Source organism: Sinocyclocheilus grahami, unplaced genomic scaffold, assembly GCF_001515645.1.
Source record: "Sinocyclocheilus grahami isolate Dianchi unplaced genomic scaffold, SAMN03320097.WGS_v1.1 scaffold171.1, whole genome shotgun sequence".
Classification (NCBI taxonomy): Eukaryota; Metazoa; Chordata; class Actinopteri; order Cypriniformes; family Cyprinidae; genus Sinocyclocheilus; species Sinocyclocheilus grahami.
The window spans coordinates 1785362-1799275 of record NW_015505350.1 but is presented as its reverse complement, the minus strand read 5'-3'; the positions used below and the strand labels follow the sequence as shown (position 1 = coordinate 1799275).

The window sequence follows — 13914 nt, the reverse complement described above, 5'->3', positions numbered from 1 at the left end:
TAGACACGCATCTAACTAGTTGGAAACGGTTATTTGCATTGGTTTTTTTTCTGAACAAGTGTCTGGATGCGGTAGACAATGGAGGTTTTTGATGAGTTCTGTAGGAGTGAGCTGGAGGCTTTCGTCGGACTATGAAGATCGGAGAGTCCACAGCGAATCAACAAAGTTACTTGAAGATAAAAACTGCTGGAAAAGCAGACTCCAGGGTGATGAGTCTTGGAGAGTGTGTCTCAAAGGGTTTGAGCAATCAGAGAATCAAAAATCACCTTGACAAAGAGGGCCCAAACTTAGACACGCATCTAACTAGTTGGAAACGGTTATTTGCATTGGTTTTTTTTCTGAACAAGTGTCTGGATGCGGTAGACAATGGAGGTTTTTGATGAGTTCTGTAGGAGTGAGCTGGAGGCTTTCGTCGGACTATGAAGATCGGAGAGTCCACAGCGAATCAACAAAGTTACTTGAAGATAAAAACTGCTGGAAAAGCAGACTCCAGGGTGATGAGTCTTGGAGAGTGTGTCTCAAAGGGTTTGAGCAATGATTGGTTTGGGTTAGGGACATTTAAGGATCTACCAGTCACACTCATCTTTAGCAGATTGACCAACCTAGAGGTGTGAATTTTGAGCGGGAGAGGTTCCTTTGTCTCACGTAACACCTTATTTGCATGGTTTATGGTGGTCTGGAGGATTTGTCCAATATTAAGTCAAAGTATGGTAAAAAGAGCATGGTGCTAATTATGGTGACATAATATACACTATTAATCCCGGAATCAGAAGACGGTCATTTTGATACCTGGCAAGCCAGGGATTGGGAAACATTAAGGCAGTAATACATTCATATGTCTAGATCCAAGTAATTGGAGCTTCACTACAGTACTACAGAGTTATAACTAAGCTACTATAACCTAGGAACATGCATACAACACAGGAATACACTATATATATTTTGGAACAGTTTGATTGTGGATAAATGGAGCCAATGTCCTTTCCTATGTGTATTGTGGCTTTTGAGTATGTCTGGGCCATGGTTAGTGGCTTCTCGTGGCGATGGGTGAATCGTTCCTTCCCCCCCTGAAATCTCTTTGAAGCTCAACGAGAAAGCCGACGACTGTCCTTGCTAGCGTCGGTGAAGATAGCAGAGGTGTTAACGCTCTTTGAACCAGAGGTGGACATTAGACACGCATCTTTAATTCAGTTATAACAAGGGAGGAGGGAAAGTTTACGATGCCTAAAACCTGATCAAACATCTTGATTGCATCCAAACGCTACATTTCCCCCCTTTTCGGACAACAAGGTTAATGTGGGGACATCGTTGGATGAAGGTCAGTTGAATCATGATGGTCGAATCACAGGTGGTCCCTAATTGTCTTCAGCCTTTGGTTCCTCTAGCTGAGGGTCAATGTCAAGATGGTTTGGCGTTGTTTCGGCCTGGGTACCTTCCTGTTCTCCTCATCTTCTATGCAGAGCCTCTACTGGAGAAGTTCCTTTAGAATCCTCAGACTCTCTGCTGACTCAGACGTGACCACAATATTCTGCAAGTTACAACACTTGTCTAAGGCGTGTTGTGCGCCTTCTAAAGTCCACTCTGAGCGATGATCAGAGACCAAGTAGATGGTTGGAAGTCTTCCAGTCTTTTCAGAGGCAGTCTTTTGCTTGCAGTAGGCCTTATGGGCTAAGTCTTGCAGCTGTTGCATGGTCATGGTGCGGGGATAGGCCATTATTCCTAAGTAGTGGCTCACTGCAGAATGCAAGTTCCCGGAGGAAGAGAGTTCTGAAGTTCAACTCCTCCTCCATTTCTGGCTCGTTCCGTGCTCCGAAGTAGGCCTGCCGGAGTCGGTTGTAGTACGCCTGTGGTGTTTCTTGTCTGTCCTGTTTCAGGTCCATGGCGGTGATCATTCCTTGTTCTGACTCTAGGTCAGAAAACTCTCTGATCAAGGCCTGTTGTAACTGCTGGTAATCCGATCTGATAGTTTCTGGCTGCCGATCCAGGAAGCTTCGTACCTCACGACTGGAGGTGATCCTGAGCAGGTACAGTCTGTCCCTTGTGGTCACAGTTGGCCACAATGGCAAATTAAAGTCAATGTCTTGCAGGTAAGTGTGTATGTCGTGGCCTCCTGCAGGGTTTGGTGTGAATGGGGGAATGTTTCTGGCCAGCTTGTCAAGGTCTTTGGGAGCTATGGCATGACTGGTGGCAAGGATGCTCTGGAGGGGCTTCCACCCCCTTGCTGCTGATGGAGGTTCTTGGCTGCTGGCAGGTGATGTCTTGAGCAGTGGGCTCTCACCCCCCTTTTGGACTCTGATCTCTCGACTGGGAGGCCTGGGCCCACTGGTCTCCCCTTTCAGGTTGCTTTGCAGTCTGTATGCATGTTTCAGTTCTGTGTGAACTGTGTCAAGTTCGTCTTTCAAATAGTCTCTTTGGTGGGTCAGGGCTTGGATTTCGGCTCTGGTCGTTTGCAGGTGGCCTTCGCAGGCCTTGGCCCTGGCGTCTTTGTCTTTAAGTTCAGTATCTGCTCTCACTAGGAGAGCTTCAGCTTGTTGGAGTTTTCCGCTCAGTTCCTCTTTGGCTTCTATTTCCAACAGCTGTCGATGCTCTGTGTTTACAAGGAGATCTGCGAAGGCGCCTCTGAGTCTTTTCACTTCCTCCTGTAGCTCTGGGTCCTTGCCATCCACTCTCCCACGCCGGTCCTGGGCCTCCAGGGTCAGCTGGTCTAGGCAATTTCGAGCATGTGACTGGTTCCTCCGAGCCTCTTCGGCCTGGAGCTTTAGCGCTGCTGCTTCTTGCTCCAAGTGGAAAAACAAACAAACCAACAAATTAAAACACTTAATTTAAAATTTAAATTCAAACTCTGTTTAAACAAAATTTAAATAAGTGAGTGGTAAAGTAAGATAAGGGGGCGAAAAGCAAATGATAAAAAACAGAGGCAAATAGATTGGTGAGAATGCCAATAGCAAATAAAATAATAAAGGAAAATTTAAATAAAAAATAAAACAAAATGAAACACCGGAAGTAGAGAGAGGAAAGCCGACATAGCTTAGAATGCCCACAAGGAGTGGGTGAGCCCACACAAGGTGAAGTTAGGAGGATAGAGGTGAAGTTTGAGAAGTGTTAGACACTTAAACAAACTGCCCTCTAGTGTTAGTCAAAGGTACACTGCCTTAACCTAACCTCAATCGTGATTAAATCTGAACGCGTCTAGTATGAGATTGCTCTCATTCTAGTGGCTGATTTACTGCAACCATCACAACTACAATGTAATTTTGATCCTGACGGAATCTTAGAGCTTGTGCAACTTAACTGCACAATGATGTGTGGCAGGATTTCTTCGCTGCCAGTACACGGCAAAATAAATTATTAGCAACATGGTTTCTTTGCTGTTGTTACATAAATTATCACTTGATCAAGGTTTTAACAACTCCCATTTACATATCAATCAGAAACTGGCCAGCAGTGTTTTATGATTAGATTTGCATTAGGCAAGCATTAGTCAACTACTCTAACGGTTAAACCTAAGGGAGTGAGATCGTCTAGTTGAATGAAATTGGAATACCCAATGACTTCAACCTAGCGATACAATCAGATAAGCCTTTAAAAGATAATAAGAGGAACATCGCTCAAATCAATCTTTATTGCACTGAAGGAAGTTTTCTTTGTTCCAACAGGCGATCTTGAGAATATTAAAATGTACTGTAAAGAGATTTCTTCATCTTTACAGAACAATTTAAATAGTATGAACTGCAGTTTACTTTAACAATTAACAGTGACTAAATGTTAAACAAATAGAGGCTGCTAAAATACAGTAATGGAGGTGGCTTTGAACCATCCAATCAAAAGAGTGAGTTCGCGTTGCAACTTGTCTCACTCTAAGCGCGCATAACATAAGAACACAAATAAACTGATACTGAGTTTGCTCACAAAACAAAGTTTGAATGTTGTCACCGTTCTCCACCATTAATATGTAGAAAATTAGCTTAAAAGGAAATTAGATTTAATAATTAATAATAATAATTAAATTATTTATGCCTTTAGCAGACTCTTTTATCCAAAGCAACTTACAGTGCATTCAGGCTATACATTTTTAACTAATATGATTTATAAGTAATTATAACTGGTTATAATTAATTATGAATATTTCGATCAAATCATAGAATTAACTGTAGCAGAATCAACATTACAATGATTTTTTGAACCAGAGGTGGACGTCAGACATGCATCTGTAATTTAGTTTTAACATGGAGAGTAGAAACAAAGAGTAGGTTAAGTTTACGATGCCTAAAACCTGATCGAACATCTTGATTGCATCCAAACGCTAAATAGCTATCAAGAAGATTAATTTATGACACAAATCTAAATAAATAAATACTTTTTTTTAAATATAGCTAACTATACAAAATTAAGCCTATTTTTTGTAACACCACATACCTTATATTTACAATATAATTCAATAACAATAGAGTACAAAAAATAAAAAACACTGAACGTGGTAAGTGGTAGTATTTGTTATACTACGTAGTATTTGTTGTACAGCATTTAATGCATGCCAATGTAAATAAAAATGCTAATGTAAATAACAGTCTAATTAAAAAAATATAATAAAATTATATATTACAAATAATAAAATGTAATCTTAAAAATAAAATTTAACGAGAATAACCTTTAACATAAACAAACAAACAAACAAACGAATGAATGAACGAACGAGCGAATGAATGAATGAGGGTAATATGCTAATTGGAAAAAAAATTGGAAAATTGGAAAAAATATCTAATTTTAAATAAGTGTATATAAGATAAATAAGATAATTATAAGGAACGGAACGCATATCTCTGAGCATCAACATGCTCAATAGGAAGCCAGAAGTCTAATAAAAAATCCATGTGTTAAATTCATTATTTATGTCTGAGGAACAACAACCAGGCATTGAGCATCCTGGGGAAAAGAGATGCGTGTGGTGCTGTTCAAGCTATTTAAGAGCATGTGAATCATTTCAACGTCACTGCGGATGACAAAGAGAAACGTGGCGCTGGGTACGTCATCTTTCATTTGCATTTTATAATGCAACGATAATCACAGCTTCAGTCACAAATGTTTCTTTACTCTCAAATGATGGAAAACAGACTAGGAAATGCCATTATATTATTGCTTTGTGTTGGTGAAAATAGAGGGAAACATTAATTGCAGCCCCCACAAGATTCCCCTCAGAGCACTACATATGCTACACTAGGAGAATGGGTACTCTCTATACTGGAAAATTGACAAGCGTATGTAAACCACAGGCTTTGCTATCAATTTCATGCTGTGGTTTTGGGGTTTGCTCTGAATTTGTTGCTTAGGGCTTGTACTGGTACAAATATATGGAGGAAACTCATTTTGGAGAGAGTATGTGAGGCTGAAGCAAAATAGCTGAAATTGCTTACAGCATCTTTAATTTAAAGGAATTTGCTCATAGCCTAATGGGAATGATGGGAAAATTGAACCAGTAATGCCAAAATTGCTGTCTGTTTCTGAAATAAATCGACACTTTTATTCAGATATATGTAGGTTTACCTCTAGGGTTGGTAAGTGTGGCCTCCACAGCCTTGCCTCCGTCCCCGCAGCGAGTCTCATCGTAGGGTAGACACTGATCGCCTGTGCCGGCCACCAGCTCAAGATTCTTTGCCACATCCTTCACTGTGTTCAGAGATTTTACTTTAAACACCTTCCTGCTGCTGGTGTCCGAAAGGTACAGAGCCTCCGAAACGGGACTAGTAGCCAAGTAATATTTGTGTGCAGGACTATTGCTAAAAAAAAATCAAACAAAGAAAAACAATTAGTTTCTGTAAAGTATTTATTTGTCAAATTTGTTTGAGATTTCAGATTTGGTAACACTTTATTTTAAGGTGTCCTTGTTACACGTTACGCAGTTAACTATTGTTTATGTTATTTTGTGTTTTGTGGCGAGAATAAAGACTCTCCTTCCTCACTACTCTGCATCTGAGTCCTCTCTATATCCCAGACCCTGACAGGTGATAATTGTCAGGACAGAACGAAATGCATATCTCTCAGCATCAGCATGCTCAATAGGAAGCCAGAAGTCTAATAAAAAATCCATGTGTTAAATTCATTATTTATGTCTGAGGAACAACAACCAGGCATTGAGCATCCTGGGGAAAAGAGATGCGTGTGGTGCTGTTCAAGCTATTTAAGAGCATGTGAATCATTTCAACGTCACTGCGGATGACAAAGAGAAACGTGGCGCTGGGTACGTCATCTTTCATTTGCATTTTATAATGCAACGATAATCACAGCTTCAGTCACAAATGTTTCTTTACTCTCAAATGATGGAAAACAGACTAGGAAATGCCATTATATTATTGCTTTGTGTTGGTGAAAATAGAGGGAAACATTAATTGCAGCCCCCACAAGATTCCCCTCAGAGCACTACATATGCTACACTAGGAGAATGGGTACTCTCTATACTGGAAAATTGACAAGCGTATGTAAACCACAGGCTTTGCTATCAATTTCATGCTGTGGTTTTGGGGTTTGCTCTGAATTTGTTGCTTAGGGCTTGTACTGGTACAAATATATGGAGGAAACTCATTTTGGAGAGAGTATGTGAGGCTGAAGCAAAATAGCTGAAATTGCTTACAGCATCTTTAATTTAAAGGAATTTGCTCATAGCCTAATGGGAATGATGGGAAAATTGAACCAGTAATGCCAAAATTGCTGTCTGTTTCTGAAATAAATCGACACTTTTATTCAGATATATGTAGGTTTACCTCTAGGGTTGGTAAGTGTGGCCTCTACAGCCTTGCCTCCGTCCCCGCAGCGAGTCTCATCGTAGGGTAGACACTGATCGCCTGTGCCGGCCACCAGCTCAAGATTCTTTGCCACATCCTTCACTGTGTTCAGAGATTTTACTTTAAACACCTTCCTGCTGCTGGTGTCCGAAAGGTACAGAGCCTCCGAAACGGGACTAGTAGCCAAGTAATATTTGTGTGCAGGACTATTGCTAAAAAAATCAAACAAAGAAAAACAATTAGTTTCTGTAAAGTATTTATTTGTCAAATTTGTTTGAGATTTCAGATTTGGTAACACTTTATTTTAAGGTGTCCTTGTTACACGTTGCATGTACTTACTATAGAGCATGTGAATCATTTCAACGTCACTGCGGATGACAAAGAGAAACGTGGCGCTGGGTACGTCATCTTTCATTTGCATTTTATAATGCAACGATAATCACAGCTTCAGTCACAAATGTTTCTTTACTCTCAAATGATGGAAAACAGACTAGGAAATGCCATTATATTATTGCTTTGTGTTGGTGAAAATAGAGGGAAACATTAATTGCAGCCCCCACAAGATTCCCCTCAGAGCACTACATATGCTACACTAGGAGAATGGGTACTCTCTATACTGGAAAATTGACAAGCGTATGTAAACCACAGGCTTTGCTATCAATTTCATGCTGTGGTTTTGGGGTTTGCTCTGAATTTGTTGCTTAGGGCTTGTACTGGTACAAATATATGGAGGAAACTCATTTTGGAGAGAGTATGTGAGGCTGAAGCAAAATAGCTGAAATTGCTTACAGCATCTTTAATTTAAAGGAATTTGCTCATAGCCTAATGGGAATGATGGGAAAATTGAACCAGTAATGCCAAAATTGCTGTCTGTTTCTGAAATAAATCGACACTGTTATTCAGATATATGTAGGTTTACCTCTAGGGTTGGTAAGTGTGGCCTCTACAGCCTTGCCTCCGTCCCCGCAGCGAGTCTCATCGTAGGGTAGACACTGATCGCCTGTGCCGGCCACCAGCTCAAGATTCTTTGCCACATCCTTCACTGTGTTCAGAGATTTTACTTTAAACACCTTCCTGCTGCTGGTGTCCGAAAGGTACAGAGCCTCCGAAACGGGACTAGTAGCCAAGTAATATTTGTGTGCAGGACTATTGCTAAAAAAAAATCAAACAAAGAAAAACAATTAGTTTCTGTAAAGTATTTATTTGTCAAATTTGTTTGAGATTTCAGATTTGGTAACACTTTATTTTAAGGTGTCCTTGTTACACGTTACATGTACTTACTATTATAACAACAATACATTATGCAAAATTACATGCAAGTAACCCTAAGCCAAACCCTAATCATATAGTAAGTACATGTAGTTAATTCATATTACTCAGCACTTAAATGTATAATTACACTGTAACAAGGACACCTTGAAATAAAGTTTAACCCAGATTTTTAATTCATAAAATGTATTCACATGATATGTAAATGTAATTATAATGCAGTAAAGCAATTAAAAATAACAGCAGGCTTTTGAAACATTTTGACATAGTAACGTGAATCCTGTATCACGTTTAAATCCAATGCATTACAAAAACAGCCTCAGAGATGGGAATTTGCAGTGAGGGTTTATGTACTTTGCAAATAAGAATGAAGGGTTGACAGATCCACTGCCATGGCTTGAGACATCTCTGTCATGTCCTCTTTGCATCAATCTTTTACTGTATGCATTTACTCTCGTTCCAAATATAGAAACGCATGTAGTGTGTGTAAAGCCTGTGGTTAATGCAGTCGGCCCAGCATCTAATGTGCTGCCAGTGTGCATTCAAATAGGTATGCCACCAACTCCCCTACAGGGAAACTTTCTTCTGGAGATGCATGTGGTCTAGAGCCGTTATCTAAACACATTATGTATTCCTGGAGCAAAAATGGCCCACAGGCTGAAAAAAACAGTCCATTACATGGTAAAGCTGGACAGTCAAAGTCATCCCTCACAACCCCACAGGGGGCTAAAGAACACGAAAGCCCAACAAAATGGCTCCAATCAGGCTAGAGGGGATCTCACCAGTGGAAAAAAACCCTCCAATCTGGAGGCAACGTACTGGGTTTACTCTCTATAGTGCACTAATCCTATTCTGAGAAAGTGATAGAAAGGCTAGGTACCTGGATCGCAATTTTACACTTTTCAAGTTGATTTGTGATATGCTCTAATTATACTACAGCTCTGCTGATGGCTACATCTGGCGTCAAAGACTGCTTGTGGTGAAATGTGGATGACTTGCACAGGTCAGTGCTAGGTCATAAAGCTTGTTCACCTAAAAATGTTACTTCAGGCTCGTGCAATTTCCATCAGCAGGAGTACAGTGAAAAACGAAGAATTACTGTACTGGCTGATTTAATATATGTTGCAGAAAAGGTGGAAATCATAATGTTCCACTCGTGTTAAATGTTAACTTTTGTGAAAATGTGTGAATATTCAGCAGTTGTTCATGACAGAAGAAAAAAAATTTGTGAAACGTTCTCGCCTTTCTGGAATAGTGTCTCCCTGGAGGGGTTAATTGTTTTTGAACAAAGTGAGAAAGGTCACAGCATGAGAAGTGAAAAGCATTCTTCATAAGATGACAAGCCACGGCACATGCAAAGACACACATCTGTCAAAAACTATCACTGCTTACAGCCAACTTCAGTTTAGCATTTAAAATCTTGAATGAAAATTTAAGTGGGAGAGGTCATTCAAGACAGCAAAAACATTAATTGAACAATACATTCTTTGTGAGAAGTGCCACTCGGTTGATAAGATTGTGTTAGTTTGCTAGTGATAACTAGCCAACGTAAATGCTAAGTGACACTCGACCAACTTGAATACAGATTTAATACTTGAGAAAGTGAAAAAGGTCAAAATATTGAGAACAAGATGTTATGTGAAAAGCATTCTTCATGCTTGCGCTGTGACACATGCCTGCTATAAACCATCGTTGCTAACAACCAACTTGTCAAAGGATAAACATTTAGAATTTAAAGTGAGAAAGGTCACGGCAATTGAGTGAAAATGTTAAGTGAAAAATTTTCTTTGTATAAAGCGGAACTCCTGGCATTATAGAACTAGTTCTCTCAAGATAACTAGCCACAGCAAATGCTACGACACTGCTAAATACCATAATTGCTAACATCCAATTTGTCTAAAGATTAGCATTCAAAACCTTACAAAGTTAGAAAGGTCACTGCAAGAGTACAAAAACATTCAGGGACAGGCATTCTTCGTAAGATGACTAGCCTAAGCAAATGCTACAACACCTATCCGCTAAATACCACCATCGCTAAAAATCTACTTGTCTTCCCTGTTGTTAATTCATATTACTCAGCACTAGGTATGTTTTGACGCTGGGATGTTGGTTTAAGCTGGTCCTTTGCTGGTTTACGCTGGTCCTTTGCTGGTTTATGCTGGTCCTTTTGCTGGTTTATGCTGGTCATGTGCTGGCAAAGGACCAGCATAAACCACCAAGATGAAAAAAGTGGACACCAAAATAATAAAAGCATTAAGTGAACATATTTGCTGCAATAGAGTCACACCCCTCCTTATGAAAATGAACCATGGTTTTATTATAGTAAAAGAGTAGTAACCATGGTTTTTTGGCGTATTGATTACCATTTGTATAACCACAGTTTTACTACAAATACCATGGTTAAACTATGGTTAGTGTAGCAAAACCATGGTTAATTTGTGGTTACCGTGGTTTTATCTATACTGACCATGGTTTTCTGGTTTTATTTGTAGTAAAACCATGGTTAACTTTCATAAGGGACCTGTAGGTCTACTCTAGAGATGACTAGCTGCAGTGAATGTTATGATACACATCTGCCAAAACCATCTTTGCTAACACCCAATTTGTCCAAGGATCAGCATTTAAAAACCGAAGAGTTAAAGGCCACTGCAACAGATCAAAAACATTCAGCATTCTTCATAAAATGACATCTGCCATCATTACTAACAACCGACCTGTCTCAGGATCCACATTCAAAATCTAACAAGGTTGGTAAGGTTGCCGCAAGAGAACAAAAACGTTACGTTGGTAGCCATAGCAAATGCTATAACACACATCTGCCAAATAACATCATATTCAACACCTAACCTGTCCTCGGATCAGCATTCAAAACCGATTAAACAAATCTGACACATGCTCCCCTGAAACCTGTGGCCGTTAGTGCCAAATCCCAGTGGTCCAATGCGAGAGTGTGGAAAGGAAAAGCGGCAGGTCTGCAGCATTGTCAGCTTAGATCTATTATTCAGACCGACAACTGACCTTCCAGAAGATCGTTGGAAACAGGCTGCTTCGGTTGACCTGGGGCTTGGCACGTCACTGTGTGGCTGCTGACCATGTTGAATGATGTCCTCGGTTTGGAAAGAAGGTAAAACGGATTTGTCACGAAAAATCTCAATCCCATTTTGCAAGGGGGAGGGATGCAGTCCCAGATGCAGTCCCAGATGCAGTCCCAGCAGTCTCGGTGTTGTACAATGTGTTATTGGAGGCACACAGCATTGTGCTTTCTGTGATGAGGAGAACACCCTGACCTTCATAGGCTCCATCTATATTCAACAACTAAAGCTGGTCTGGGGAGGATAATTGGATTTTTCAGCATGTTGCTGTGACGATGGAGGTGAGCGACTCTTGTGGAAAGGGGGTCAGTGGGTATGTCAGAGAGATCATGGTCTACCCTTATTCTCTCATCTTTGTGCACATACATAAACACTGAGATGCCTTTATTTGTTTTCACACAACAGTGATGACTGTTCTTTTCTGGTTGCAAATATGATTTTGGCCTTTTCAGCAGTCATTTCTACAAAGGTATATTTCTAAAATGAATTATTGGAACATGTTCCGGTAAGTGATTTAGCCCAAAGCACAACTTTTACAATCAAAAGAACAACACAAACCTGGTTCAAGGCTGATAAAACAAAGCAGCACCTACAAAAACACTACAAAGCATTTAGCGGCCCTTAGGACAGAAACCGACTCTGAGAGAAACACAAATGCTTGGTTACTTGTCAGACAGTTTGACGGACACAAACGCATAAGATCCTTTTTGAGGGCGAAGCAGGGGAATTCAACCCTGTTCCTGGAGGGTCACAGTTCTGCAGAGTTTAAGCTGCACACCATTTGTAATTACCGTAATTCCGAGATGACAACACGTGATGTTCTACTAGGAGTTGTTCCAACTCCTGGGAATAGGGAACAGGGTATATTTGGGAATAGTGGCAACAGCCACTGATGGAACAGCATTCTGACGTTGTATTGCGCATGTGCGACTGTAACAGTTACTTTGTGACGTTCTACTGTAACCATCTACTACGGGAGAACAGCTGGTTTGCTACAATGTAAGTATTGCCTAAACATCCTCCTCATGATGAACGTCTTGTTTACGGTTGCTTAGTGATTTTTACGTTCTCGGCTATGGTGGTGTAAAAGCTTGCTTCCGGTCATCATAGCCGTTCCATTCGCAGCTGTTGTTTAAAATCCCTAATGTTCTGAGAGAAACAACTCGGACCACGTGACCGCTATACCACCTGAACACATCGTCAGATTTATTTAGGCGCTACTTAAGCACTACATCCGAGTCCAAGAACGTGAACATCTCCGAGGCTGCAAAGTGGAAAACAAAGTGGAGCCTGAGTAGAACGTCATGTGTTGTCATCTTGGAATTACGGTAATTATGACAGGGCGTGAATGCAGCTTTAGTTCTAATCCTAATTAAGCACACCTGAACCTGTTAAAATCAAAGACTTCAGGCTTACTTAAAAACTTCCAAGCGGTCGTGTTGGGGAAGGTTGGACACCCTTGTTCTGAAGTACAGCTGGTCTCTAAAATTTTCATTGATCAACAGATGCCTATATGACAGAGCATGTCAAAGGTTCTTCTTGGTGGCATGACAAGAGTGTCAATTTCGTAGCCCCTTGCTTTTCTTCCCTTCGTCCCTGGAATGCATCATCCCAATCGAAATAAACTGACTTGCAGCGATTGTCTTTTGTAGCCTAGTGTACAATCTGTGTTAATGCAAAACTATAAATGCAAATATGCAGTAAACAGTATTTAGCCATTTACCGCAGCATTGCACATGTGCCCATATCTAAGTGACACGATGTGCGATGCCACCCCTTGTCTTGACGGAATTGTCCACAGGAAAGTCACGACCTAAGGACGCAGGGTTAAACGGAGACTTCATCATGAAGGATAGGGCATTTTTGAAGCTTGCAGGTGCCCTGAATTTACCCAACCTATCACCAAGAAGCCGCTCATATCCTGTCAGTCATACCGGAGCATCATACTGTTAGCTGTCACACTGCTGCCTGTCAAAACCCACAGATGGTTGTGCCACGCATCCCATATTAAGGGTTCATAGCACCACAGGGAAGATGTGTGTTATATTTGAAAGCTTAGATTGAAGTTGGATGACTGATGCTTTTTTTCCCCTCGATACCACGCTGCCATTTGTCAAATCAAACATGTTAAAGAACTGTGTATTCAGATCCGACGGCGCTTTGAATGTGTAATTTGTCATCGGGTGAAATATCACGCTGTATTGTGGGTAATACAGCATGGGTACTTTTAATGAGGAGGGGTGGGTAATTGTATTCTTTAAGGAAGCCGAGTACCCTGAGGGTGAGAAATATTTAAAACGCTGATACCGGGCTTATGCTAAGCTGGTAACTGCTTTTCCATCTTCCTGTCTGACATTTCAAATTATGTGCCCTGACTCTGGTTTCCTTAATGTACACAATTCTTTAAGCATTTTTTCTGTTGCAGTAACCCACTTTGAGAGTTGACCCATGCATCAAACTGGTCTCCATTGATCTACAGCACTATTTCAAAGCTCAGTCGTAGCACTGCCCATTTTATTGCTATCCGGAGAGGATGTGTTTTAATGCACTCCTTGGTACGCCTTCATTGACGAAAAACACATTCTGTGCATTCCACAGGCAGCCACAAAAGCAACTGTACATAAAAAAGACTGTATAGAGTATTTAGCTGAAGTTCTTTCATCATAATAAATGGTATGACTCTTTAGAAGAGCTCTTACCTATGTCTGAAATCTTTATTTCTGTATTTATCGAGAGCAGCATGAAAAGAAGAAAGTGGGAAAATAGGTTAGCTCAAA

The 13914-nt window shown here is 40.5% G+C and overlaps 1 protein-coding gene across 1 annotated transcript in view; it reads right to left on the bottom strand.

Annotated features, from left to right (window-relative positions):
* Positions 1 to 13914, bottom strand: part of tenm4 (teneurin transmembrane protein 4) — a 245415-nt gene that overhangs the window by 44534 nt on the left and 186967 nt on the right. Inside the window, exon 22 of the mRNA XM_016283213.1 lies at positions 7696 to 7928. Within this exon, the coding sequence (XP_016138699.1) occupies positions 7696 to 7928 (233 nt within the window). The remainder of the gene's footprint in view (positions 1 to 7695; positions 7929 to 13914) is intronic.